Source organism: Mus musculus, chromosome 14 (assembly GCF_000001635.26).
Source record: "Mus musculus strain C57BL/6J chromosome 14, GRCm38.p6 C57BL/6J".
NCBI lineage: Eukaryota > Metazoa > Chordata > Mammalia > Rodentia > Muridae > Mus > Mus musculus.
The window spans coordinates 47,509,523-47,534,783 of NC_000080.6; the positions used below are offsets into that span (position 1 = coordinate 47,509,523).

Consider the following 25,261-nt stretch of genomic DNA (forward strand, 5'->3'; position numbering starts at 1 on the left):
TCAAAAGTAGATGGGCTAGGGATACAAGCCACTCCCCACTCATTTTTTGAAATTGGATTTCTCTACTATTTGAATAGGTGGGCCAGCTTTGGAGCTCCGGGGATTGTTTTAACTCCCGGGCCCTGGGTTTACACCGCCTTTGCTGGGGTCTGTGTGAGTGCTGAGGTGTGAGCTCAGTTCTTCATGCTTTGTGACAAGCACTTGGCTGGCTGGCTCTCCAATCCCAAGCAGGCATCTTTGGGAGAAACATAACTCATGAAATGAGCATCTAGAAAGCTTTAGGGCAGTCAGGAAAACTATTACAAATTCAAAGCAATATGAGCACCAGCATATTAAAGATATTCAGTTGTATCACCTAAAGAGGATATGTAATAAACCAGTTTGATCTCATAAAGGGTATTTAATTAGGTTTCTTGATACCTTTTAATCTTTGCATTTTTAAAGGTATAGCTTTCTTTTCAATAATAATTTGAGAAAAAAATAATGCACCCTATCACACAGGCTTCTCATTCTTCCCAGGTCCATCCTCCTGAGGTAAGAAGGCCAGGAGTTCAAGGTCATCCTTGACTGTATTGTCACAAGGGCAGTTGGAGGCCAGCGAGGTTATACAGGAGATCCTGTCTCAAAACAAAAGATGTTTCTCTTAGCTGCTTAAACCTTATTTCTTCTGTTTCTAGGTAGATCTGTATTAAGAACATATTAGTTTCAGTGTTGTTTTCTTTATCGATACCTTTTCTTTCCACATTCAATTAAAAGTAGCTGTTTCTACTGCTTGCCTTCCGTGGGTTTTGCTGCTCTCAATTCCCGTGTTCCTCTCCCTTCTGCTTCTCACAGATGAGAGCCTGTGGAAGACAATGTGCATGGTTTTGGATTTATGGCTTTCTCATAACTGTGGCCAGAGTTTATAGCTAAGAGCTGGGTGTGGTGGTACGTGTCTGTAATCCCAACACTCTGAGCAGTAGCATAGAGCCATGATGTCATTTCTTTTTATTCATATTTAGTTTCAGGGTTATAAACTGTGCAATTCCTCTATACCTTTATTACTATGAGTAACTTTAAATTTTCAGATTTTTAATGTGCTTTGAGGGAGTTCTTTCTGTATTATTTCATCCTTCCTAATAGTAGTTAGAGGTCTCCATACATGTTTACCTAACATTTATTTCAAATCTGAGACTTTAAGAACTGATTTGACTACATACCAGGATCAGCTTCAGACCCCCCAAAGTGTTCCTGTTTTTATTTCTCTGTGATAGCCTGATGTTCTTAGCCTCTTGTTCTGTTTGTCATTTAGCTGAGTGTTCATACTGTCTTTATGGGTTTTGTGTTAACAACAGCGCCGCATTATTTTGTGATCTGGTCGACTGTACAGTGGCTTTCTGAAGTCTTTGACCTTAGTCTATTATTTGTGTGTGTATATATTCACGGTACTTCCCTCTCTTCTCACAGCCTTTACTCTTTTATGTTCTGTGTACTTTTTAAATCCATCTGCCAGTGTAGAAGGCACACTGGAAGGAGATGGAGTCTTTGCTGACCTCTGTGCTAGCCTCTGAGAGCACCATTAGAGCCTAGGCAGGTGCTCAGGAGCCAGAGGGACCAAGCACAAGGACCACTGCTTTGGTAGTGGTAAGGTGGGCTGGGAACTGTGGGGTTTGAGGAGGATAGACAAGTTACTTGAATGTGCAAACCAGAGACTGCGGTGGCTTTATGCTTGTTTAATGAAATAGGAGAAGAGAATTCCTCCAAGCTAAGCATTGCATTTCTTGTTTGTTTGGTTGGTTGGTTGGTTTTTGTTGTTGTTGTTTTTCGAGACAGGGTTTCTCTGTGTAGTCTTGGCTGTCCTGGAACTCACTCTGTAGACCAGGCTGGCCTCGAACTTAGAAATTCGCCTGCCTCTGCCTCCCAAGTGCTGGGATTAAAGGTGTGCGCCACCACTGCCCGGCTAAGCATTGCATTTCTAATAGTCTAGTCTCTGCAGACTCTGCCAGATGCCTTCAGTTTTAACACAACAGCAGTGTCACAGACCTGGAGGTGTGCCTTGGAAATGATCACCTTCTTTGTGTGGGCTTCCTTAACTCTCTGGTTTCTGTTTCTAGCTTTCCCTGCATTGTTCTTATCTTCTGCACCGGATGATGACCGATCTAAATTGATATGATAGAAACTTGAGTATCTTCTGCTTTCCTTCCTTCTATACAGTTTTCTAGTTTTCTTTTCTATGATCATATGCATGCTTTTGGTTTTGGCTGGGGGGGTGGTGGTGTTTGTTTGTTTTTGGTTTGATTTTTCAAGGCAAGATTTCTTTGTGTAATGGCCCAGGCTTTGTAGACCAGGCTGACCTCGAACTCAGAGATCCACCTGCCTTTGCCTCCCTGAGGCCTGTGTGTGGTTTTATAACAAACAAATAAATACTCTTTTGATACCAGTTTGACTCACACTGGCTTCAAACTGAGTTTGATACATGCAGTCTAAGTATGGGTCCTGCAGTTTCTTCTGTAGGATTTTATCATTTAGACAGGTGCTGTGGTGCACACTTGAGCACCCCACCCTCTCCCTTGCTCTTTCATCCTTCCCTCCTCCCTCCCTCCCCTCCCTCCCCCTCTCTTGGCCAGGTTAGTCTCAAACCCATGATTGTTCTTCAGAAGGCTCAGAGCACAGGCAGTGTGTGCCATCACGCCTGGCTAGGTTTGGTGTGACCTGCTGAGGCCTTCACTTGCACATTGTTTAGCTTTCATTTTTACCGTGAGGAAATCAAGAGTCTTAATATATTGAAACTTAAGTATCTTTAGGTTTTAAAATATTTTTCTAGTGATTAGGGTGTTCAATATTTTTCTTAACTGTACTGTCTGTTCAAAGGCAAAATAATTTTGCTTTCACTATAAGAACTGACTTTTTTCTTTCTTTTTTTCTCTTCTGTCCTTTTTTCTTTCTCTCCTCTCTCTCTTCTTCCCCCCTCTCCCTTCCCCCCTCTCCTCCCTTCTCTCGTCTCTCTCTCTTGTCTCTCTCTCTCTCTCTCTCTCTGTCTTTCTTGCCAGCATCTCATGTGGCCCAGGCTGGCTATGAATTTGCTATTAGTTGAAGGACTCTAAATTCCTGAGCCTTTTCTAAATGCTGAGATTACAGGCATGTGGCATTCATAATGCCTGGCTGAAAGACCTGGCTTTTTAGGGGTCTGCTTGAATGTAAGCTAGGGCTAGCCCTACTTCATTTCTTTCTAGCACCTCCGGCAGTGCAGGTTAGCTTCAGTTTTGCTTTCCAGTAAATGTTATTTGTTAATCAGTGTAAGTTTTTTTTTTCATATTGTTTGATAATAAGCTGTCAAAAACTGAGAGATATGTATTGTTTGATAGATGGTGGGGCTAAGTATTAGTTCCTGAAGTAACCCATATTGCTAAATGTTTTTACAGTAGGGGTTTAGTATACCTAATTATTTACATTCTTTTATTTTACAAAATGTGTTGCATCTTGTTTCAGTGTATCATTATGATGTAATAGCTATTTCTGTCTGTTGGGAGTGTCTTAGGTTGCTGTTACTGTGATAAAAAACACATACTAGAAGCAACTTGGGTAGAAAAGGTCTAATTCACTTATACTTCTTTTTTTGTTGTTGTTGTTTGTTTTTGGGTTTTTTGTTTGTTTGGTTTGGTTTGGTTTTTGAGACAGGGTTTCTCCGTGTGGCCCTGGCTGTCCTGGAACTCACTCTGTAGATCAGGCTGACCTTGAACTCAGAAATCCGCCTGCTTCTGCCTCCCAAGTGCTGGGACTAAAGGCATGCACCACCACTGCCTGGCTGACTTATATTTCTAAGTCATTGTCTATCACTAAAGGACATCAGGGCAAGAACCTAGAGGCAAGAACTGAAGTAGAGAGACCATGGGGGAATACTGCTAACAACCTTGGACCACCTGTCCAAAGATGGGACTACCCATTAACGTGTTACCCCCTCACCCACTAATCAAGAAAATGCCCCACAGGTATGCTCTGTGTGCCAGTTGTGATTGGGACAGTTCCTCACTGAGGATCCCTCTCACCCACCGGTCTTCAGCTTGTGTCGGGATGACGAGAACTAACCATCACTTGGTTAGTCTTGGAAGATACCAGGCCTTGTGCTGGTATACTTTTCTGAATACTCACCTCCTTTTGTGCATAATGGTTGCAGGTTATGAGTTCAGATGTTGAGGGCTGACAGAGATTGTGCTGGCATTAGGACTTCGAACAGAGCGTGAAGAAAGAGGATCAGCCTGCAGAGTTGCCCCAGCAGAAGTGATTCAGCATCAGAACAGTTGTGCTGCTAAGTTTAGGGAAGGTGGGTGGGATGTGTTGCTTTCTTACTTTTTCCAGTGGCCTGTGATTGACTACCAAGCAATGCAAGCAAGTAGCATCCTGTTTTGAGTGTGGAAAGGAAAAGGTTGGAACCATGTGTCAGAAATTGCAGAAGTTTGTGAGCTGTGATTATGGTTGCTTATTTTCGATAAGATTGACAATACAGAGGGAGTAGTAAGGTCGTCGTTTCTCTCACCGCCTTTCCATTTACTTGTCTCCTGGCTTTTCTTATCCAGGTGTCTGTGCTAGCCATGGCAAAATACTTGAAAGAAGGGCTCTGGGCTGTACCTGGGCACCCTGTTTTCATGGTCCTACATTTTTTTTAAAGATTTATTTTTATTATTTCAGGTGTATGAGTGTTTTGCCTGCAGGTACATCCATTTGCCACATGTGAGCCTGGTACCCAAGGCGGTGGTGAGCGTCCATGTGGGTGCTTGGAATTGAACCCAGGTCCTTGCAGCAACAACAAGTGCTCTTAACCATTGAGCCAACTTTCCAGCCCCATGTCCCTCCATTTTGAAGCTAATTCCCATGTCCAAAAGGTTCCATAACATCCCAAAACAGCACTACTAACTGGGACCAACTGTTCGGACAGAGGATCCTGTAGGAACTTGTCACATGCAGCCATACAGTGTGCTCTGCTTTCTGTGTAGGCAGGGGGGTTTGATCGTGGCTGTTAGCACTGCCGTGGTTTACTTCATTAGTAATAGAAATACTAAAGGGATCCAGGCGTGATCTGTGTGCATGCTTTCTAGTCATTTTGAGTTAGGTAAGTTGGGGGGTTTTCTGTTGAAGTTAATTATATGTTTTTAAAAATAAGTATAAAATTGCTATGTGGAAATAATTATATTTCTTTATTATATTTTATATTTTTTTGTTTTTGGTATTTTCTTCCTTCCTAGTTTTGGTGTTTAGGAGTCTGTTTATCAGAGTTTATTTGTGCTGATAATAGTTTGGCATTTTTTATTTTTAAAAAGAATCTATGTAGACATGCCTCCTGCAAGTTGTCCTGACTGCCACACACGTGCTGTGGCGAGCATGCCCCCACCCACCCACACATACACTTATTTTTATAAAGTAAGAAAGAAAAAAACGTGTGTTTAATAAGTGATAGATTGAATCAGCTTTGTTGATTCATGCTTGTAACTGTAGCACATGAGAGACTCTCAAGTCCAAGGCCAGCCTGGACTACAGCAGGGAGAGCTTTTCTCAAATCAGCACATCTTGAGCTTTCTTTAAGAGAAAGAAACAAGTTGGTTGGCATTTGCCATTGTCACTTTTAGTCCAGTTCTTTTTATTACTTGGTTTCCTAGTGTGTCTCCCTTTTCTTTCTTTTTAGATTGCTTCCTGATTTATTTCCTGTTCAGTTGTCAGTAATGGGTGTGGAGTGGAGTAAGAACCTGCCCCTTGTCTGAACCAGGAAGGAGTAAGGCCGCTGAGTGGCCTCCCCCCCACCAAACCTCCCTCCAGCCAGTCAGCCTGGAGCTGACACTGTAGACAGAAGGGACATTTCAGGGCTCGTCTATCCAGTGCTTTCCAGCTGCTTCTGCCGATTTCTCTTTGAAATCAAACAAAAACCAGTAAATACAGAAGAATTGAGCTTCGTACTAAAGTGCCAGCCATTTATTACCCTCGTAGCTCAGGGGTGGCGCGAACTCCTGATTCCCTGTTTCTACCTTCTGACTGCTAGGATCATGTATGTGTTCATTGAGTCTCTTGTTAAATATATGCTGTCCCAACTTTTTCTGTTTGAAGTTGGAAGATGAAAAATCAAGATTTTTAAAACAACTCTTCTAGAGCTTCCCCAAAACCCAGACTTTCCTGTGTACCCCCAGGAGGCTGCCCCAATTCCCGCTCTGCCATGTTTCCTGTAAACTAGTGACTAGTTCTCCAGGACTGACCAGATTACAGCTGGTAGGTTTTATTTTTGAAAGTGTTTGTTTGTTTTTTTTTCTTTCTCATCAGGAGTCCCTCTAGTGGCTGACTGTGTTTCGGTTTTGTAATTTATCAGTGACTTCTCAGTGCCAGAGTCCTTGACTTAGTGAAAGCTGCAAACTGGTGATAACTGATGCTGCCGTCCCATCCTATGAGGAAAGTTTTCATCTAAAGAATCTGCAGCCGGGCGTGGTGGCGCACACCTTTAATCCCAGCACTGGGGAGGCAGAGGCAGGCGGAGTTCTGAGTTCGAGGCCAGCCTGGTCTACAGAGTGAGTTCCAGGACAGCCAGGGCTACACAGAGAAACCCTGTCTCGAAAAAACAAACAAACAAACAAAAAAAAGAGAATCTGCTGTCTTCAACTGTGTTTTTGTTTGAGCTAATATCCTCTATGACATTGTTAGCAGTGACAGGATTTAGTGTTGAGATTTTTAGTATAATATATATTGAGTAGTTGCTAACAGTTAAACTTCAAATTCCCTATAGTTCATCAGTTAGGGTGCTGTCTTAGACTACTTAGTCATTTCTCAGCTTGTTAGGGTTCAGTTTGTGTTCAAATTAACATGCATTTCTTTACCTGGATACTATAGACAGCTGTTTTAAAGCCTTACCTTCTTGTTTTTTCTTGTTGGGGTTTCTTTTTCTATGGGGCTGAACCCGGGCCCTTAAAATGCATGCTAGTCAAGTGTTCCGTCATAATCAACTTGAACATGAAGTCTAAGACACATCGGTGCTAACAGTTTTGTATTGGTAGCTTATAGAAGACATTGGGTTTGTTGTTGTTTCCCTCAGGAGTGGGACCTCTTTCAAGATGCAGTCTTGCTCAGTCCGTGTATTGTAGCCCTGGCTGGCCTCAGACTCCTGACAGTCACTCTTGCCTTGCTCTCTCATGTGCTAGGATTTACAGGAGTGGACACCATGCCTTCTGTAGAAAGGAGGCTTGGAGGATAAGGGTGTGGTTTTGTAGTTGCAGTAAGGTTTGGCTTCATAACTGCCCATTGCCCATTGGAATACCCTAAAGCGTCTGGGCCTCCATTGGTATCTCCTCGGGCCTTGCCGCAGTCCTCTGTCAGTGTTTATACCATGATGACGCTTCTCTAGCATTTGAGAGAATACTTCCTGAATCCTAGTCACCTCTTAAGTATTTTATTTCAAGCAAATAGCTGAAGAGGGCCGCCCACGAAGGAGAGGCTGCCCAGTTCAGTGAGATTCTGTAATGAGACAAATAGGGGAGGTTTCCCTGAGGAAGTGTAAAAGCAGCTGTCTGTCTCACACCAGCACCCTTTGTGTTCTCCCTGCTGTTCTTCAAAGTTTGTTTAACCCCAGGGCCATCTGAGGCTTACCTGAGACTGTTGGTGAAGACATAGAGGACATTAAATTGAGATACAATTTAAGGTTTTTTTAAAACATTCTTTGTGTGTGGGTTTGTGAGAGAAAGTCTTTGTATGTTGTTTGTGTGTGATGTGTGTGGTGTTTTGCCTGCCTGTTTGTGCACCACAGGTGGCATTGGATATTTTGGAACTGAAGCTACCGATGTTTGTGAGCCACCATGTGGATCCTGGGACTCTAACCTGGGTCTTCTGGAAGAGCAACCATTGTTTTTAAACATTGAGCTGTCTCTCCAGCCCCTAATATTAGTGTGTGTATGCGTGTGCATGGACATGTGAAGTGGTCCTCGAGGAGATCAGACGACAACTTTTGGAGATTGCCTCTCTCCTTATACCGTGTGTGTTCTGAGGATGGAACTAGGTTGTGACACTTAGCAACAAGGACCTTAACCACTAAGCCATTTCACCAGCCCAGAACTTGTTTCTCAGTAATTTACCAGCATTTTGAATTTTTAAGTAATTTTTGAAAACAATTGTGAGATAAATGTTTCTAATGAATTTTTCGTTTTGTGCTCCATTGTGGTGCTCCAATGCTTTGGATCTCACACGAAGCCAGAGCGATCTGATGGGCACTTTGGGCAGTGCAGATGGAGATCACATTTGTACCCCTTTCTGGACTAAGGCTGTCTCCTATAAAAGGCATCATTCATTCAAATTCAGCAATGTAAGAGCAAGGCTCTGGGGTAGTAGTTATTAAATTAGTCAGACTCAGCTCCTGGCCACATCTAGAATTCCTTGTCTTTGTTGGCTGTGAGTTTGGTGTGCTGAAATGATAACCTGTTAGTGACGTCTATTACATACGTTCTCTTTTTATCCTGGCCTCTACAGCCAGCATTGCAGTTAGATTGTATGTATATGTGCGCACACGTGCATGTGAGCATTGACTTGTTTGTGTATGTCTGCATATGTGTAGAGGCCTGAGGACAACTATAGATAGGTGTTGGTCCATCTACCTTGTTTTTGAAGACAGGCTCTCTTAGTGGCCTAGAATTTGCCAAGTAGGCTAGGCTGATTGGCAGTGAGCTCCATCAGTGCAGCCTCAGTGCTCAGTGCCAGTGCGCACCACTGCGCCCAGCTGGCCACCAAGCTCAGCATTTATGCGTGTAAGGCAAGTGTGCCTTACCAACACAGCCCTCTCTAACTCTAGATTTTTTTTTTTTTGAAGACTAATTCTCCTCTTACCCCATAGTTTTGGCTAGTATTTAAAATTCATTACTGAATTGATGATTGTGCTACGTCTAATGCTTTGGAGAAGTCGCTAAATGTGAACATGTTGCTACGTGCCCTGTAATTTCCAAGGCAGTTACAAGCATTTAAAACTGTTTAGTCTTGAGTGTGTGTTTGGTGTGTTGTACGGTGTATAGAGAGCACATACGAGGTCAGAGAACAACTGACTCTCTCCTCCTTCCACAGTTGGTTCCTGGGAGCAAACTCAAGTTATCAGGCTTGCTCAGTTTTAAGAGGCTTTTTGTTTTGTGTTTATTTATTTGAAAGAGGGTCTCATGTAGTCCAGGCTGGCCTCAAACTTGCTATGTATCTGAAGACCATCTTGAATGCCTTCACCTCCCAGTTGTACCACCACATCACAGCTATGCCATGCTAGGGACCAAACCCAGGGCTTCCTGTACACCAAGGCACTGTGCCAAGTGAGTCACAGCCGTGGCCATGACGTAAGTTTGCGGCGGAGCCTGGCGAACTTTAGAGGGCTGGTCTGTGAATCTCTTGAAACAGTGACCGGCTTGGAAGATATGTGCCATTTCCTCAAGAGTGGTCTGCTTTCTTTGATCAGTATTTCCAAGGATTTGCTGACTGAAACAAAAGGTTAGATGATCACTGTACTTGCTATAAAGGGCACTTTAATTAACATGAATGATAACATGTTTCCCTCTCCATATGTGTTTGTCAGTGAGTTAGAAGACTGCCCACTATATTTCCAGCAGGGAGCTCTTGAGTCCTCTTGGATTATGGGAGCTCTTGAGTCCTCTTGGATTATACAGTCTCTATCAGTCAGTTTTCCTGCTTACTTTTTCCCTCCTCCCCTTTTTTCTTCTCTCCTGTTCTTTCCTCTCTGGCCCGTCTCTTTTTATCACTCTGTAGACCAGGCTGGCCTTGGACTCAGTGATGTACCCTGGGCACCTTCCCCATGCCAGGATTAAAGGTGTGCCAGGTGAATCATTTGTTATTTTGCTTTTGTGTGATTTCAAGGCATATTAAACCTGGCAAGTTTTAATATACACTTTAATGTTAGGAATTATGCCCCCACCATTGTCTGTTGCCCATTGTCTGGAACCTCTGAATTTGACTAAATTTAAAAAGAAGACCCTTATGGAGGAGAAATGACTTAAGATGAGGCTGCCGGGTCAAGCGCTAACCCAGTGAAGTCCTATGCTCAGCTGTCCCATTTTCTCATGGAGTTACCATAAATTCCTTCATTTTGGCAATTAGTTGTTTCATCTTATTTATGGTATAAAATTCATACAGCAACCTTGAGGCAGTTCTAAGATGGAAGCTGTGAACATCAGACTCTTTAGAGCTGCATGTTTTCAAAGACCATTCTCCCTGGTTTCTTGTTTGCTTGGTTTTTGGTTTTGTTTTTAAAGAGATAACTAATTTTTCCTCACTATGCACTACTAAACCACTTAATCATCACGGGACAAATTCAGCCATCAAGGCTTTGGTGAATGCTCCTTTAAAGCCATGTGTGAATGGATAAGGCCAAGCGTCTATAGCCTGGCTACATGGGTAGTCAGAGATATTGAAAACCCGAGTTCAAAGCTACCCTGAGCTACAAATCAAGACTCCACTCTCTTAAATTGAAGAAAAAATAAGAGCTGAGCTTCCTCCCCATGAAGTCCTCACCTGGTCTTCTGGAGCTCATTTTAAGAGGCTATTTTTCTCAGATGGGATTTTTTTTTTTTTTTTGTGATGCCTGAGATCTGGACACGTTCTGTCAGTACTCAGAGGGATATGGCGTGCTTTCTCGTGGGCCTCTGTCTGTGTTCCTACCCTCCTGGTCCTGGCACCTTTCCAGTTAATAGTAGTGGAGTGGGTGTCTTGTGCTTTCTTTGAGACTCACTGATCTGATAATGTCAGCCCATCACTCTTCTGGTGTGCACAAAGAGAGACTGATGTCATGTTAGAGGCAGAGCTGCCTTGATGACTCCCCCAGCGTCCTGTGTCATTTTGTCTGTACTGTACGTGAGCCGAGATGGCTTTGTTGTTACTTTGCTGATTTCTCTATGGAGCCTTTATGTGGTGTTCAGGCTGGCCCTTAGCTCCAGAGCTAACACAATCTTACCTCATCCTCCTGAGTAGCTGGGACTTCAGGTGTGTGCTCCATGCCCAGCAGCAACCTGTGGTAGGCAGTTTGAATTTTTGTTTTGTTTTGTTTTGTTTTGTTTTGTTTTGTTTTGTTTTGTTTTGTTTTGTTACTTTGTAGTCCAGGCCAGCCTGTAAATTCTTGATTCTCTTACCTTAGCCTCTTAAGTGTTTAATTTACAGGTATGAGCCACCTTACCAAGTTGCCTTCTTTTTTTTAAAGAGGGGGACATAATCTAAGATATTCTATATATTTTAAAGAGTTATGTGTATGCATGTTGGCTTGTTTGAGTGTGCACCACATTTGTGCCTGGTATCCTTAGAGGCCAGAAGAGGGTGTTGGTGGGTCCAATGGAATTGGAGTTATAGAAACCAACTCCCATCTTTTGTAAGGGCTCCAACTACTCTTAACAACTGAGCCATCTTTCCGGCTCTGAACCTGCAGCTTTACTCCCTGTATAATCTCAATTTATCATAACCGTTGGTTCCTAGAAGTCAGTGTAGCAATTATTTGTCATATTATCGTGACAAACACCCGGGCAAGAGCCAACTTAAGGAAGGGTTCACTCTGATTCTCAGTTCCAGAGGCTCCAGGAGATGGCGCGGGTGGGGGAGGGGAGGCTTACCTTACCTCACAGCAGAGAGGCAGGTAAGACCACCTCAGCTAACCTCGTTTAGAAGCTCCTCACAGACTGATTCTAAGTCCCATCAGCTGACAATCAGGATTAACTATAAATCATTTGCCTCCTCTGACTGAACAGATTCAGAGCCGCCCACAAGTATGTTGTTGGATTGCTAATCATTCGTGCGGTGCTCTGGTGAAGAAGATGCAGTACAGATTTTCTGGGAGCTTTTTTTTGAACATTTGAGACAGGGTCTTCAATTTGTAAACTCTGTTTTTTTTCCTATTCTCATCACGTATTCCCTTTAAATTCCTTACGGCTCACGTTTATCCCTCTACATAGTTATTACACGGCAGTAAGTGCCTGCAACCTAGCCTGTGGGAGGCTGAGGTAGCAGAGTGCCCTGGGGGCACCAAGACCAGGGCTAGATAGAGGTCACCTGCATCCCGCCCTATACACATGAAAGAGCACTTTGGCTTTTTTGAGGATTGTGTTTATACACAATTTTTGGTGGGGGTTGTGCTTGTGGCATGTATGAGGTAGGTCTCATAGCCCAGGCTGGCATGGAATGTAATATAACTAGCCTGACTTTGAACTCAGCCATCCTGCTTCATCCTTCCTGAAAGTTAGGATTACAAGTGTGACCTACCACACTCCACCCATTTTCTAATCCTTTGAGGCTTAACTTGTGATTGTATACTATCTTGAGATGACAGTTCTCCTGCTGTTTGTGTATTTACTTTGATGTGTGTGTATGAGTGTTCGCCTGCATGCATGTATGTAAACCAGTACCATATGCATACCTGCTGCCCACACAGGTATGGTTGGCATTGGATGCCCTGAAATTGGTTACAGATGGTTGCAAGCCATTCTGTGGTGCTGGGAAACTCTAACCACTGACATCTCTCCTGCCCCCTCCCAGGTTTCTATGAGCTGTCTAATAAATACATAGTGTCTAATCAGAATACATGGAGCTTTTGAAAACTCGATTTTGGCCATCACTGTGTGAAGCTGTCTAGGTTTGAGTTGCTTAGTTGACAGTCTCACCATATTCGTGGATATTGAGTGTGATAGGTGTCTCTTCGGGCCGAGCTTCTGAAAACTGCTCTGACCAGTACATTCACTCTCTGCACTGCGGTTCCTCACGGGGGCACCAAGGACTCCACCACCAGCTGACGCTGTCCTCAGAAAATGTTAGGCCTTTCCCTTCTCCTAACCACATTCTACCTTTTCATTGATTATTGAACATGTGAACTTCAGCATGTGAGTGAGGGACTATGTGCTGTTACAGAATGTGTCAGCATCGAGTCCTGTTTGTTTTGGCTTTTTGAGGTAAAGTGTGTTTTTTCTATTATAAAAGTTATGCACATGTTTATCATGCAGAATCTTGGGAGGCTTCTGTTTAGACTGCGTATTTCCTATTGAAATGCTTCGGTGACAGCTGCCTTCATCGTCCTTCGCTCTTATCTGCTTGACCTCAGTTATCTCCTGTTTGCAGGCACTCCAGCTGCACGTTTGTTTCTGCGAAACTGAACTTACCTCTGCCTCCTCTGTGCAGATCTGAGCAGCCATCTGCTTTCCATCCACCAAGAGGAACCTCTCTCTTTTTTTTTAAAGATATTTTCTTTATATACATTTCAAATGCTATCCCAAAAGTTCCCTATACTCTCCTTCCGCCCTGCTCCCCTACCCACCCTCCCACTTCTTGGCCCTGGCGTTCCCCTGAACTGGGGCATATAAAGTTTGCAAGACCAAGGGGCCTCTTCCCAGTGATGGCCAACTAGGCCATCTTCTGCTACATATGCAGCTAGAGACATGAGCTCTGGGGATACTGGTTAGTTCATATTGTTGTTCCACCTATAGGGTTGCAGACCCCTTCAGCTCCTTGGGTGCTTTCTCTAGCTTCTCCATTGGGGGCCCTGTGTTCCATCTTATAGATGACTGTGAGCATCCACTTCTGTATTTGCCAGGCACTGACATAGCCTCATGTGAGACAGCTATACCAGGGTCCCTTCAGCAAAATCTTGCTGGCATATGCAATAGTGTCTGGGTTTGGTGGCTGATTATGGGATGGATCCCCGGGTTGGGTAGTCTCTGGATAGTCCATCCTTTTGTCTTAGCTCCAAACTTTGTCTCTGTAACACCTTTCATGGGTATTTTGTTCCCTATTCTAAGGAGGAATGAAGTATCCACCCGTTGGTCTTCCCTCTTCTTGATTTTCTTGTGTTTTGCAAATTGTATCTTGGGTGTTCTATGTTTCTGGACTAATATCCACTTATCAGTGAGTGCATATCTAATGACTTCTTTTGTGATTGGGTTACCTCACGAAGGATGATATCCTCCAGATACATCCATTTGTCCAAGAATTTCATAAATCCATTGTTTTTAATAGCTGAGTAGTACTCCATTGTGTAAATGTACCACATTTTCTGTATCCATTCTTCTGTTAAGGGACATCTGGGTTGTTTCCAGCTTCTGGCTATTATAAATAAGGCTGCTATGAACATAGTGGAGCATGTGTTTTTATTACCAGTTGGAACTTCTTCTGGGCATATGCCCAGGAGAGGTATTGCTGGTTCTTCCGGTAGTATTATGTCCAATTTTCTGAGGAACCTCCAGACTGACTTCCAGAGTGGTTGTACAAGCTTGCAATCCCACCAGCAATGAAGGAGTGTTCCTCTTTCTCCACATCCTCGCCAGCATCTGCTGTCACCTGAATTTTTGATCTTAGCTATTCTGACTGGTGTGAGGTGGAAACTCAGGGTTGTTTTAATTTTTATTTCCCTGATGATTAGGGATGTTGAACATTTTTTCAGGTGCTTCTCAGCCATTTGGTATTCCTCAGGTGAGAACTCTTTGTTTAGCTCTGAGCCCCATTTTTTAATGGGGTTATTTGATTTTTCTGGAGTCCACCTTCTTGAGTTCTTTATATATATTGGATATTAGATCCCTATCTGATTTAGGATAGGTAAAGATCCTTTCCCAATCTGTTGGTGGCCTTTTTATCTTATTGACAGTGTCTTTTGCCTTACAGAAGCTTTGCAATTTTATGAGATCCTATTTGTCAATTCTTGATCTTACAGCACAAGCCATTGCTATTCTGTTTAGGAATTTTTCTCCGGGAATCTCTCTTCATGCAGTTGTTGAAGCCATAAATTTGAGGATCCTTGATGCTTCTCTACCCTCTAATTGTAATGGAGTTAGAATCTTGCTTGTTTACAAACCATCTCTCTACTATTAGTCCCTTAGTTCGCTCTCTTCTTACTTACCTGCCTGCATTTTCCTAAAACATCTACTTTTGAGCCTCTCAGGACTTAGTATGTCTTCCTTCTGGGTTTACCTTAGAAAGTAAAGCCTCTTAGACCTGTAGCTCAATGCCAGCAGCCTGTCCTCTAACCTGCCCACTCCTCTCTCCTTCCTCTTGGCTCTGGGCACCTGTACTGCCCCATGTAACCTGTCATGGTCTGTAGTGATTGTTTCGTTTTCTGCTGCTTTGTAGCAGTCACTGTGTCTTACAGTTGTGTAAGTTTCCAGTCCTGACAGATTAGTAATACTAAGTAGTTAGAAGGAAACAGTCAGTTGTAGGGTATATGACCGATTCTGAAGCTGTTCAGTTTTATGGACCTCGTTGCTTAATTTACGATGTGATTAGCTTCCATCTCTCTGGTCCCCTCCTGACAGTTCCATGAACAAGCTTCTAAAGTGAGAAGCGGGACAAAGCAGGATTTCCAGCCGACAGACTGACTCTGCCCTTCCTGTGGCCGTCCAGTGCAACTGAGATGAGGCGGTTGCTCACCTAGCAGCTGTGCCAGCGATGCAGAGAAGGGCATAGTTTAGTGACTACAGGGACAGGGAGGAGTTATCTAAGTGACTTCATTTCTAGTTTGTTAGTGTGGGTACCTGAGGTTGTCATCAACTGGTAGTGTTGGGTTTTGAGGCTCTTACTGACACATCCAGGTGAGCTGGTCTACCACACAGTAGGCTCTGAAGGTAAGAGAGTACCACAGGAATGGCAGGATGGAGAGTCACCATGTGTGCGAGCTAATCAGAGCCAGGAATAGTCATGTAGACATCACCTGAAAGGAATCATGGTCTGTAAAGAGAATGATTCTTGACGGCCTCTACTGTCTGAGAGCCAGGAAAGAAAGAGTCTGAGCAGCCAAGGTTGGATCTTGGGCAATAAAAAGCTTCAAGGAGAAAGACGAGGAGATACGTCTCTTGTTTTGTTTTAACCAGGTTAGGCTAGGTGCTTCAGCACAGACTGTTTCCTTGTCTTCCTGTTACAAAGTTCTGCCTCACTCCCGATGACCTCCCCAGCCTAAAGCCAAAGCCCCCCCCCCCCCCCGTTCCCTTTGCTGGATGCAACAGACACACGGTTCCCAAAGCTCCTGCTACCCTTAGAATAAATAAGGTTTAAAACAGAATCTGGGCCTGATCCCGGGAAAACTGCTGAATCATTCCAGACAGCTTAATGTCTAAGGACTTTTCTGAGAGCCCGAGAAGCTGATATGTAGGTGCTGTATAGGTTTACGTTTTATGTAAGTACCTACATACTTATGTATGTAAGTACATACATACTTACATAAACGGAGGAGGAGGGCTCGAGTATTGTTATACTCAGACTTTGTTAAAAGCAGGGTCATGTAGCCCAAGCTGGTCTCAAAATCACTATAGCTGAGGGAGGGTGTCCGCCTCTGACACTGTCCTCACAGCCTCTCAGTCCTCGTCCCCCTGCCTCAGTGTCTACATAAGGTGCTGGGATTACGGCAGGCATGTGCCATCATGACTGCCTAATTACAGCGGCCTTTCATAATAGGATTTTGAGGACTGGGAATGTAGCTCAGTGATGGAGTGCTTGCAAGATTCAGATAACTCGATGAAAGATGGCAGCCACAGAAACCTGGATGGGACTTTCTACTGTGCTTGTTCCTAGCGTGGGATGGGGTAGGCAAAATGCTGCCATCTGTTTTTGTGTTTTTTTTTTTTTTTTGGTAACAGATGCACTGGTATCCTACATTATATCCTTAATTAACCACGGAGCTAAACCCAAACTAAGATTTTTGTAGTCTTAAGTCTTACCAGACCTATTTTTTGTTTCAGAACTGCTGAGTGCCCACCAAGGGAAGGGGGAAATTGCCACCACTCCTCCCAGTCTTGAGTCAGCAGCAACACAAACACAGGCTTCCTAGGCCTCCCTCCCCAGCAGTCAGGTGGGTCCTGGACACCTTCACTCCTCTTTCCCTCCAGTGGGATAGCTCTAGTGTATCTCGCTAAAGCTGCTCATTCAGTTACTGTCAGTGGAGCAGGTTTTACAGATTATGTGCAAACAAAAACCTTCCCTGATTATACTAATTTGTTCTCAAATATTTCTTTAATTTGAATTAATTATTATTAATGTTTGTTTTTAACAGACCTGTTCTAGTTATGGTTACTATTACTGGGATGAAACCCTGTAACCAAATGCATGTCCTGACTTCCATCATCAAAGGAAGGCAGGACAGGAACATGGAGGCAGGGGCTGATGCAGAGGCCATGGAAGGGAACCACTTACTGGCTTGCTCCTGTGGCCTGCTTTCATTTCACTTACATTTCCCATGAAAACCCAGCACAGAGTTGGCTCAGAGCGACAGCACTCAGTATAACTCTTCTTTATGTAGCATCTTGTTTTTGAGGAATTCTGGGTAGTTCTTTTGGGAAGACTTATAGAACCCAGGACCACCACCCAGGGATGGCCCCACCCACAGTGGTTTGTGGCCTCCCCCACTGATAACAATGAAAATGCCCCACAGGCTTGCGTGCACACAAGCCTGATCTTATGGAGGCATTTTCTCAGGTGAGATTCCCTCCTCTCAGATGACTATAGTTTGTGTCAAGCTGACATAAGCCTAGCCAGCATAACACACAGCACCTAAAATACTGTGGGGGTGCAGAGGCAAAGAAAACATTGTGCAATGCATAGCAGCTGTACATTCACTCACAGGCACTCACTCTGCAAGGAGAGCATTCTGTGATAGTTTATTATGTCCCCCACTTCCATTGCTTTCATTTCACTTACATTTCCCCATGAAAACCCAGCACAGAGTTGGCTCAGAGCGACAGCACTCAGTATAACTCTTCTTTATGTAGCATCTTGTTTTTGAGGAAGACTAAATTATCAAAAATGGTAGAAAGCTATTAAACTGTTATGGTGCAGAAAAGGGGCCGCTCTCTACCACCCTTAGGTTCTGAGGTTTCAGGGACCAATCACAATGATCTTAAGATCTACTCCAGGAGGGAGAGGTGGGGCCTGCCAGTGTCATGCCTGGGGCCTGAGCTGACCCCTGGACTTGACATGGGAAGGGGAGAGCCGGTTCCTGCACGAGTTCTCTGACTTCTCCGTAGGAGCTGCACAGCTTGGACCCGTGCTTATATAAAAATAAATGTATACACAAATCTCTAAAAGGCACTTTACGTACCGTAAATGCAGAGCTTCCATTTGCAGAGTTAGAAAACAGCTGAGCCTGGGCTAGAGAACCCTAGAGTTAAGATGGAAGGTACAGTACATGGGCTCTCCCCAGTCAGCACTGATGCCTGAAGGCAGGTAAAGGCTGTGAGCCCGCGGGAAGGATTATACGTAGTTGCCCCATAGGATGCATGTCTTGCACAATAATCTCAGCTAGAGTGGATCTCTCCATGCATAGCTCTGAAAATATGGTGGCCTCACTCCCACAAATGTGTGACTGCAGATCTTTATTGCATTGGTAGGATTACTTTACAGGAGAGTGACCATCCCTGGAAAACACACTCTTCAGTCCTAGGGTGCTTTTTAGCAAGGGTATGGATCCCTGGACTATATCTAGGGTGTCAACCCTTCCGTTAACATTTCCACTCAGATGGAGTAGAGGTGCCTTGCCCAGGTTGTATCCACCCTCTCTAGCTAATCTAATCAGTGAGAGCAGAGGCCAGGCCAGGCCAAGGCAAGTAATCCTCTGTCTGTCACCTCACGCTGAAATGCCTCCCTTCCTCACCCCACCAGGAAAGAAGGAAAAAAGGCACCAGGGTTTTGTTGTTTTGTTTGTCTGAATTAGTTCAGACTTTTTAAGAATAAGGCATATGGGCCTCTGTGTTTTCTTTAAGATGCTATAGAAGGTTTGGTAGTCAAGATTTGATGCTTGGTCCTAGCCAAAAAGTCAGTAAGGACGTATATAGTTCAGATGAATGGGTTGTTTAGAAATTAAAACACATGACAGACAAGTTATAAACAGCAAAACAGCCAACACTATGGGAATGGTTGAGGAAATAATAGTTATTTTTATATGCAACCAATAAAGTGCTAGCTGTGAGGAACTGGAAGATAAAGATAAAAAATCTAGTAAGGCCTGAGTCACTGCTGTACCGTCAATCTCAACAGTAGGGAGGCAGCAGGTCTGGCGTGAGTTTCAGGCCAGTCAGGATTCCATACTGAGACAGACATACTTAAACCCACGAAACAAAACAGTCTACTAGGGCCAGGCATGGTATGCACTGAGGAAAGCTGAGGCAGGAGGGTCACAAATGTAAAACTAGCATGGGTTAGGTAGTCAGAACTAGTTATGCAGGAGAGGATGCTGCTGCTAGAGCTGGTAGAGCACTTGCTTAGCATCTAGAGAGTCCTGGGTTCAACTCCCAGCGCCGCCTGTAATCTCAGGACTGTGGAGGTAGAAGGAGCAGAGAGTCAAGGCCAGCCTCGCCTACATGAAACCCTATCTCCTAAAAACCAGACAGAATGAACAGCCTAGGCAATATAGAGGAGTTAATATTTCCTGCTTCTGTGCCAAGGTGTGATTTTAGAAAAAGCAGTGTCAGGAAAACGAACTTTAAAGGATTAATTTACATTAATAGCCCTTTCTATAATGTATCATTCAAAATCAGCTGATTTTGTGGCTGTTAGTTCCACAGAAAGTGCTTAGTTTGCTTCTGTTCTCCGTGATTTGTGTATTAGAAATGAGCCAGAATGCGACTTTTGGTAGAGATGTTAGAAGTTGAGAAAATAGACTTCTCTTGCTAGAAACAGTAGGATACCTAAGTCAGCTCTCTTCTCTCCTGTTCCAGGGCATCTGTTATGCACCTTAAGCTGTACTGGAAACTCCAGAAGAAAGAGCGCCCTCTTGAGGTCAGCAGGGACACCCTGAGAACGCCTATGAGCCACGGAAAGGCCAACGGTGATGTGAAGGCCAGAGCCAGCTACATGAAACCCACCGTCCTTCCTTCAGCCTCCCTTGTCAAAGCATCGTCTAGAAAACCTTTTGGGATCCTTTCTCCAAATGTTCTGTGCAGTATGAGTGGGAAGAGCCCTGTGGAGAACAGCTTGAATGTTAAAGCCAAAAAGAACGTGCTGTCTGCAGCCGTGCACCAGAGTGAGGAGGGGCTGCCTGGGACCTGGGCTATTGTCAAACCTGGGAACACGAAGGAGAAAATTGCATTCTTTGCAGCCCACCAGTATAGCAATAGGATAGGCTCTATGAAAATTAAAAGTTCCTGGGATATCGATGGGAGAGCCACTAAAAGAAGGAAAAAATCAGGAGATCTTAAGAAAGCCAAGTTACAGCTAGAAATGATGAGAGAGATCAACAGCCAGTGCTACCAGTCTGAGCCGTTTGTGTGTGGCGTGGAGCACTGTTCTGTGCACTACATGAGTGACAGCGGGGACGGTGTCTGTGCTGCGAGGCCTCTGTCGGTGATACAGATGGTTGCCTTCCTTGAGCAGAAGGCCACTGCTCTGCTAGCTAGCTGCACAAAAAACTGCACAAATTCGCCTGCCATTGTGAAGATTTCTGGCCAGTCCCGAGGTATACCGCCTGCACCTGAGCCCTTCTCTGCTCCGGAAACTTGTGAAGAACCCAAGGAACAAGAAAATCCCGAGACTGGCAGATCCCAGGGTGAGCCAGTCCGTGTCCTTGACATGGTAGCCAGGTTGGAGTCTGAGTGCCTGAAGCACCAGGGCCAGCGGGAACCCGGGAGCTTGTCACGCAATAACAGTTTCCGTCGAAATGTAGGCAGGGTGTTGCTCACTAATGGTTCTCAGGCCAGCGACAAAAGTGAAGAGGGCTCTGCAGACACAGCCGACCCTCAGGAGAATCCCTTGCAGCCGGTATCTGTGGGTGAAGAACCCTCCGTAACTGAGCATCATTCTGTAGGGGAGCAGGCCTGGGATGGCACTTCTCAAAGCTGTCCCTCATTGCCAGCCACTGTGAGCTTCCACATGGACAGCACAGATCTAGAGCCGGGTCAGCAAACAGCTATGAAGAGCTGCAGCCGGGATGACGTAGAAATGGTGGAGGAATTTGATGAATTGCCTACAGATGCTGTCCGTCGCATAAGAAGAGAGCTTGTAACAGTCACAAAGCACAGTCCTGAGCAGAGGCAGGACCCGCTGTGCATCAGCATCACTGTGTGCACGGTAGAGAAAGACCGGCCGGCGGCTTTAGACTCCCTTGAGGAGCCTCTTCCCGGGATGCTCTTCTTTCTGTCATCTGGACAGGACCAGCAAGCGCACCCCCAGCTGAGGGAACACCCAGCACCAGAGGCCTCAGAGGCCAGTCAGCCTCAAGATGCTGCTGAGGGCAGCAGTGCAGGTGAGGAGAAAGATGCCTCTGTGGAGCCGCTCCTCCCAGCAGCCTCTCCGGGAGGGAGCACCTCGCAGGTGCTTGAGGCAGCCACGTGCAAGAAGCAGGTGTCACAGGACTTTCTGGAGACCAGGTTTAAGATCCAGCAGCTTCTGGAGCCTCAGCAGTACATGGCATGCCTGCCCCACCACATCATAGTGAAAATCTTCAGGTTACTCCCTACCCTGAGTTTAGCCATTCTTAAATGTACCTGTCGCTACTTCAAGTCCATCATTGAATACTACAACATCAGGCCAGCAGATTCTCGGTGGGTTCGAGACCCACGCTATAGGGAAGACCCTTGCAAGCAGTGCAAGAAAAAGTATGTGAAAGGGGATGTGTCCCTGTGCCGGTGGCACCCCAAACCCTATTGCCAGGCTTTGCCATATGGGCCTGGCTACTGGATGTGCTGCCACCAGTCTCAGAAGGGCTTTCCTGGCTGTAAGTTAGGCCTTCATGACAATCACTGGTTACCTGCCTGCCATAGCTTTAACCGGGCAATCCATAAGAAGACGAGAGGGAGTGAGACGGAAGAGGAGTACTGAAGTCCATGGGACAGGGAGGCAAGAGGACCGTGAAACACTTGGGCCAACCTCCAGGGCTGCGAGCTCCCCCGGCCCTTCCTGATCTCTGCTCAGCTCTGACTGCCATTGCTCAGGCATTTTAAACTGTTTCTCAGCTGTACAAGAATTTAGTTCCATGGTTTTGTATGGTGGTGCCTCACATTAAACCTATCCAGCTGTGAAGAACTCTTGCCTGTTTTCCTCCATCAAGGACATTCAGAGGTCACCAGGCAGTCTCCACAAGGGGATCCTGAGGTGGTCCAACACTGGCTCTGCACTTGGAGTGAGTGAGGAGGGAAGCACACGGTTGAGAATTATGCCTCAGAAAGAAAACCAGGCACCTTACCCTAGGCCTGTATGCTCGTTCCCGTGAGAGTGGTGACTGCAGACCGACATGCCCTGTGCTGTTTACAGTGTGTATAATGGTTGTGCTTGCACAGGGCTGTGAACGTGCACATTAAACCCGAGCGCCTTTACCTGTAGATGAGTGCTTTGGCCCCTCTGTAAATAACGTGATTAAAATTCAGTATTGTATATTATGAACAGCTGACTAAACATAATCACCACAGAATAAGACAATATCATATAATAGATTAAAATGTTGTGCATCCTTTTGTCTGGTTAAAAATTTTTTAAAAAAACTTCAATAAAAAAATAAACGTTTTAAATGAGGTCTGGTCTTAAAATAAGATTTTACTAACTTTATGAATGTTCATGTAAATTCAGGCAGTGTTGGAGGAGACCAGCCAAGGGTGTTGGACCCCCTGAAGCTGTGCTGGGAAGTGATCTGTGTGTTGTGCAGAGCAACAAGTTCTCTACTGCTGAGCCATTACAGCCCAAAGATGGATTTCGTGCACGTGCGTGTGCTTGCTCTTGAGTGTGCGCACACTAAGGTGGCAGAGCCACCACTGTGGTGGTCAAGTGGCAGGCAGTTGTGAGCCGTGCTATGAACTGGACCAGATTCCTGCCTACGTCATCTGGTCCAGATCCTTATGCATTAAGTTCTTATGCATTAAGTTGTAATTAAAAACAACAACTTGAGCGGGCGTGGTGGCGCACGCCTTTAATCCCAGCACTGGGGAGGCAGAGGCAGGCGGATTTCTGAGTTCGAGGCCAGCCTGGTCTACAGAGTGAGTTCCAGGACAGCCAGGGCTACACAGAGAAACCCTGTCTCGAAAAACAACAACAAAAAACCAAACAAAAACAAACCTTTGATGTGTGTGGGTATTTTGCCTGCATTTATGTCTGCATCACATGGTTACCTGCACCAACAGAGGCCAGAAGAGGGCATCAGCTCCCCTGGGAGTCTGAGCAGGTTTGTAAGTCCTCATGTGGTTGCTGGGAATTAAGCCCGAGTCCTCTGAAGAACAGCAGTGCTCTTAACTGCAGTCACCTCTCCAGCTCCCTTCTTAGGGCCCTTCTGTTAAAGTCTTGTTTGTGTTCAAGCCATTTGTGGTGACTCATGTCTGTGATCCCAGAGCTCTGAGGACAAGGCAAAAGAATTGCTGAGTTTGAGGCATGCCTGGGCTACAAGAGGAGACATGTCAAATGCACCCCAAAACAGGGTTTAGAAGAAGGGAGGTTAACTTTTTATATTACAAAATCATCTTTCCTTAAATGTAAGTTTAAAATCTTATCGGCTTTTAACATTTTGAGTTTTGTGCAGTGCCTGCTGTATTCCCTATAAAGTACTATTAAAGAGTTCCCACAGCTGTCCACCAGTCACTTAGAAGCCACTGGGAGTCTTCAGGCTTGAAGACAGAAAGCTGGAGCTTTGAAAACAAAATCCAAAAACACAGAAAAAAACCCTGTTATCGGCCTAAGTTGCTGGCAGGGAGGATGGACGACAAATGTGGACGACTGATGGGGAAGGGCAGTGGTTGCCTTGGAGGAGGGTACACATTTGGCCAGGACCGGCAGGGAGCAGAGTGGAGGATGGTATTTAGGTAGAGCCAGCTTGGCCTATGTTAAGCAGAGGGTCATGAGGCCAGTGGCTTCCGAACTGGAATCTAGTTTGAATTTTTAAGATTGTGTGTCTGTATACTAGTGCGTGCATTTGTCCTTGTAAGCCAGAAGAAGGTGTCAGATTCCCTACTTCTGGAATTACAAGCAGTTATGAGTGTTGAATGCCAAACTTGGGTCTGTGGCTCTTAACTGCTGAGCCATATCTCTGGTTTGGGTTTTTCTTTTATCCTTCACAGTAACGGCTGAGAGCAGGCTGAGACTGCAGTGACCCCATGCCAGCGAGGCCACCCTGACAAGTGGACCATGCTATGCTAGCCTGGAGACGCAAACTTGGTCTGACACAACGCAAGAGGCTGAGAACAGCTCATCTTCAACACATCTGCTGTTGGCTTGTGCCAAGCTGGCAATCTGAATGTCCTCTAAGTTTGTTGTGACTCATAACTGGGATAAGGCGATAACACACAGGACAACCAAGGGTGTGACGTTCCTCATGCACTGTGTGTTCAACCTTTGCTGCCTGTGGCTCTCCCACGTGGGTACACAAGACAAACAACTCTGGGTTTTCATGAGTCAGCATTGCTGACCTGGTTATCACGTGCTCTGCAGCTGTGTGAGAAGCTGGGCTGACAACAGGGCATAGGATGCCCCCAGTGCACTTGGCCTTACCTCAGAAACAGACGGCCTGCATTAACTGTGGCAGGACAAGCTTCCCAGTGCTCAACAGAGGCTTGACACCAGCCCCCACCCCCAACCCCGCCCCACCCCACCCCCACGCTGAACTCAGACTACCAGAATGTAATGCTGCTTTTGAGACTCTGTGGCCCCCTAGTGTTGGATGTAGAAATAATCCACCCTTTGGTTTTTGGTTTTAAGAGCTTGTGTGTGTGGATGTCTGTATACCACATGCATGCAGTTCTGTGGAGGCCAAAGGGGCAGTATGTCCCCTAAAGTCAGAGTTACAGGCAGTTCTTAGCTGTCCTGTAGGTGCTGGAAACTGAACCCCAGCCCTGGAGGAGCAGCCAGTGCTAACCACTAACCATGCCAGAAGCCCCCAGGCGACCGGCCCACTCTCATGTCATGCCACGGTGTTCCCGTCCTGCATTGCCAAAGGTTCAAACCCCACCCCAGCCAAAGAAAACACCCACTCTGCTCTCACAGGAGGCGCTGCTCCACCTCAGTGTTTACCCCACCACTCATTGCAACTCCATCCTTCATAGAAACTGGGAACTGGGTCCCCATCCCATTCCTGAGATGATGGTTGGACTCTTGCTACCAGCTTGGAAAGGAACCAAGGGCATGTGCATTGTATATGACTTGTAATTCCAGCAGGGTCGCCTCTTTGAGGCATATAGTGAAAGCCTCTTAACAAAACCCCTAAATGTAACGTGCTTGCCGATGTGTCTGCTCACCCTATGCACTGATGGCCCCACTGCAACATCCACTGGGAACCAGTCCCACCCCTCTGCTGTGTTGGCCAGGCTCCTCCACGTGCCCCTTTGTATCTGTGTGTGGGGTTCCCTGGACTCCC

At 45.3% G+C, this 25,261-nt stretch overlaps 1 protein-coding gene across 17 annotated transcripts in view; it reads left to right on the plus strand.

Moving 5' to 3' along the window:
- Window positions 1–22,440, plus strand: part of Fbxo34 (F-box protein 34) — a 59,430-nt gene extending 36,990 nt beyond the window's left edge. For 11 of the 17 annotated variants that reach the window (NR_027414.1, NM_001146085.1, NM_001146086.1 and 8 more), the window contains 2 exons: window positions 16,683–16,792; window positions 19,653–22,440. Coding sequence is in view for 16 of the 17 variants with exons in the window: in NM_001146085.1 (NP_001139557.1) it covers window positions 19,663–21,750 (2,088 nt within the window). In the remaining variant the exon portion in view is untranslated. The remainder of the gene's footprint in view (window positions 1–16,682; window positions 16,793–19,652) is intronic. The other 6 variants (XM_006519723.4, NM_030236.3, XM_006519710.1 and 3 more) reach the window with 1 other exon arrangement.
- The last annotated feature ends 2,821 nt before the right edge of the window (window positions 22,441–25,261 follow it).